The 2,882-nt window shown below is 12.5% G+C and overlaps 1 protein-coding gene across 1 annotated transcript, besides 4 other annotated features; it reads left to right on the forward strand. All coding sequences in view use genetic code 6, as the record gives it.

The window, feature by feature from the left end:
* Positions 1-30: 30 nt before the first annotated feature.
* Positions 31-94: a microsatellite.
* A 964-nt stretch (positions 95-1,058) lies between these two features.
* Positions 1,059-2,146, forward strand: IMG5_061770 (hypothetical protein). Its single transcript, XM_004037032.1, has 3 exons — positions 1,059-1,226; positions 1,333-1,499; positions 1,565-2,146. The coding sequence occupies exon 3, from the start codon at positions 1,753-1,755 to the stop codon at positions 2,062-2,064; it is 312 nt and encodes a 103-aa protein (XP_004037080.1). The 5' UTR covers positions 1,059-1,226; positions 1,333-1,499; positions 1,565-1,752; the 3' UTR covers positions 2,065-2,146.
* Positions 1,070-1,103: a microsatellite.
* Positions 1,241-1,284: a microsatellite.
* A 240-nt stretch (positions 2,147-2,386) lies between the features above and the next one.
* Positions 2,387-2,446: a microsatellite.
* Positions 2,447-2,882: the final 436 nt, after the last annotated feature.

Consider the following 2,882-nt stretch of genomic DNA (forward strand, 5'->3'; position numbering starts at 1 on the left):
ATATTATTTAAAAAAAAAATATATTAAAAAATTTATAAATAAATTATATTTTTATATTTAAAATTTATATATTTTTAGTTTTAAAATAATTATAAATTAATTTTTTATATTTTTAATATATTCAAATAAATATAAAAAAATTGATTTTATATTCTTATTTGAATTCAAAAATCGTATATTTTTTTTTTCAAAATTAAATAGATCCAAAAAATAATTATCAATATAAATAACTTATTATATCACATAATTAAATTATTTTAATTTTATTTTTATACAAAAAAAAAAAATATAAAACATAAATTTTTATATCTATTAAATTTATATATGTCAAAAAATATTAAATATAAATTAAATAATAAAATTTTCAAATTATAATTTTTATTAGATATGTACAATTAGTTGATAAATTTTTTATTTTATATTTTAAAACAATTAAAATAGATACTAAAAGATGATTACTATTAAAGCAATTATACTAAATATTTAATTATTTTGTATTTTTTTATATATTAAATATATCAAAAAATATATCTAGCAAGAGTTTAACTTTTAATAACATATATATTTTTTTTTAAATTTAATTTAAATTTTTCATTTTTAGTTGTTTGAATTGTAATATATGTATCTTATTTATTTATTTTTTTAAAAAAAAAGTTAAAAAAATATATTTAAAAATCAATTTACTATTATATATATTTTTTAAAATTAAAATTTAATATGTAATTAAATAAATAACTAAATTGAAAAAAAAATTAATATTATTATAATCATTATAGTTTTATTATTCTTATTTAAATAAATATTATTTTTTTAGAAAACAAATTTAATATAAAAATAAAATATTATTTAAAACTTTCTTTTTAAACACTATTTAAAAAAAAAATTATATGAGTGGATAAAAAAGCTTACGACCCATATAAGAAGATTATATGATAAAAACTGAATCTTTAGATAAAGATATTTATGATTTAAATAAAAAAGTTAGGCAAACTAATAAAATAAAAACTTTATGTTAACAGAAAATAATACAACTCTTAAGAGAAAAAAATAAGGAAAAAGTTATAAAATAAGATTTATAATAGATAGATTAATAAAAGATAGATGATATGATGTTTTTGTTTATGAATAATTAAGACATGACAGTAATTAAAGCGTCTAAAATATTTAAGATTTCAAAATCTAATATCAGAAAATGTATGTAATAATTTGGAATAAGATGTGCAAAAGTATAAAAAAACAATAATTAATTTATGTATTTTTTTAATTAATTAATTTAATTTTTTTTTTTTTAAGTTAAAAATAAAATAAATTCAAAAATAATTAAAAATAAAGGGAAGAGGTAAAGTAATAAAAAGGTATTTATTTAAATCTAGAAACAATTAGAAATATAAAGAAAATAAATTATAAACCTCAAGAGATTATTAACAATATAATTAATAGTATAAGGTACTAGAAATAAAAGAACCAGAATCTATAAATAATGATTAAAATCCAAATTGGTAATAAAAAAAAGTATATTATATATTTAATTTTTTTTTGTTTTTTTGTTTTTTAAATAAATAAGGAAAAAAGTTGAACTTAAAATTATCTTTCCTAAAATAAGATATGGATAAGTTCATTAATATGATAGATATTTCGTTAGATTAAAAAATGAAATATAGTTAAAAAATATTGTCTGGTTAGATTTTAGAAAAGGTGAAAAAATCACTGGAAAAGGATGCTTTATATTCATTTTGATTTTATATAATTAAAATGTGTTTTAAGATAATAGTTAAGTTTAAAGCTTTATGGAAAAATCACTTCCTGAGGATTTTTATGCTGGAAATTGCTTAAATATTAATAAAATAAGAGTTTTGGATTATATTGATGAGTGTAATTAATATAAAGGAAATAAAAAAGATATAAAAGAATTAAGCTTTTATAAAAAAAAATAATAAAAATTAAAAAATTAAATATTGCTAGAAAAAAATGAATAAAATATAGATTAATAAGGAATTAATATTATTTAAAATATTCAAGAAATTTAAAATAGAAATATATATAGTGGTTAGGAAAGTTAAATGAAAAGTAATTGTTCTAATGAAAATGATAATTAATATTTATATTATATGGATAATTTTTAACCTAATTTAGATAAGAGCTGTAGCTTATATGATAATTATAATTCTAATAATATTAATCAATATCAAGTCTAATAAAATGTTTAAAATTATTTTTGTTTTGATTAATAATTTTATTTATGATAATAAATAACTTTTTTTTTTTACTTTATATTTTATAATTATTATTATTATTATTATTTATTAAATAAATAATATTTTATTAATTTTTATTTTATATTTATAATTATTATCACATATTAATTTACAATAATACTTTTTTTCTTTATTATTAAAAAAAACAATATTTTTATAATAAGATTTATTATAAAATACATATTATTATATAATTTATATATAGTTATTAAAGGTAATTTAAATAATATATTTTAATCTATAAAAAATTATTAAAAATAAAAGAAAATCATATTATTTTTTATAATATATTTTAAAAAAAATCTTTAAAAAATAATAATTATATATATATTCAAAATAAAATAATGTGAATCAACAAAGTTTTAATATAAAACTGAGATAGAAACAGTCTAATTTTAAATAAGTGATTTAAATAAATTTTTAAATTGACAAAATGCTGATAATTTATAATAAAATATCAACTAAAGAAAAAACGATACTAATTTGATAAAAAATTAATGATTTATTTAAAGAAATAATTGTTTATTAATTATTTTAGCGATATTTTATTCATTTTTATATCTTAATTGTATTTATTTTTATTAAAAAATAAGAGAATCTTTGTGAAAATTATGGAATCACATCGTA

This window comes from Ichthyophthirius multifiliis (genome assembly GCF_000220395.1).
Source record: "Ichthyophthirius multifiliis unplaced genomic scaffold scaff_1120509250280, whole genome shotgun sequence".
In the NCBI taxonomy this organism is placed as follows: domain Eukaryota; phylum Ciliophora; class Oligohymenophorea; order Hymenostomatida; genus Ichthyophthirius; species Ichthyophthirius multifiliis.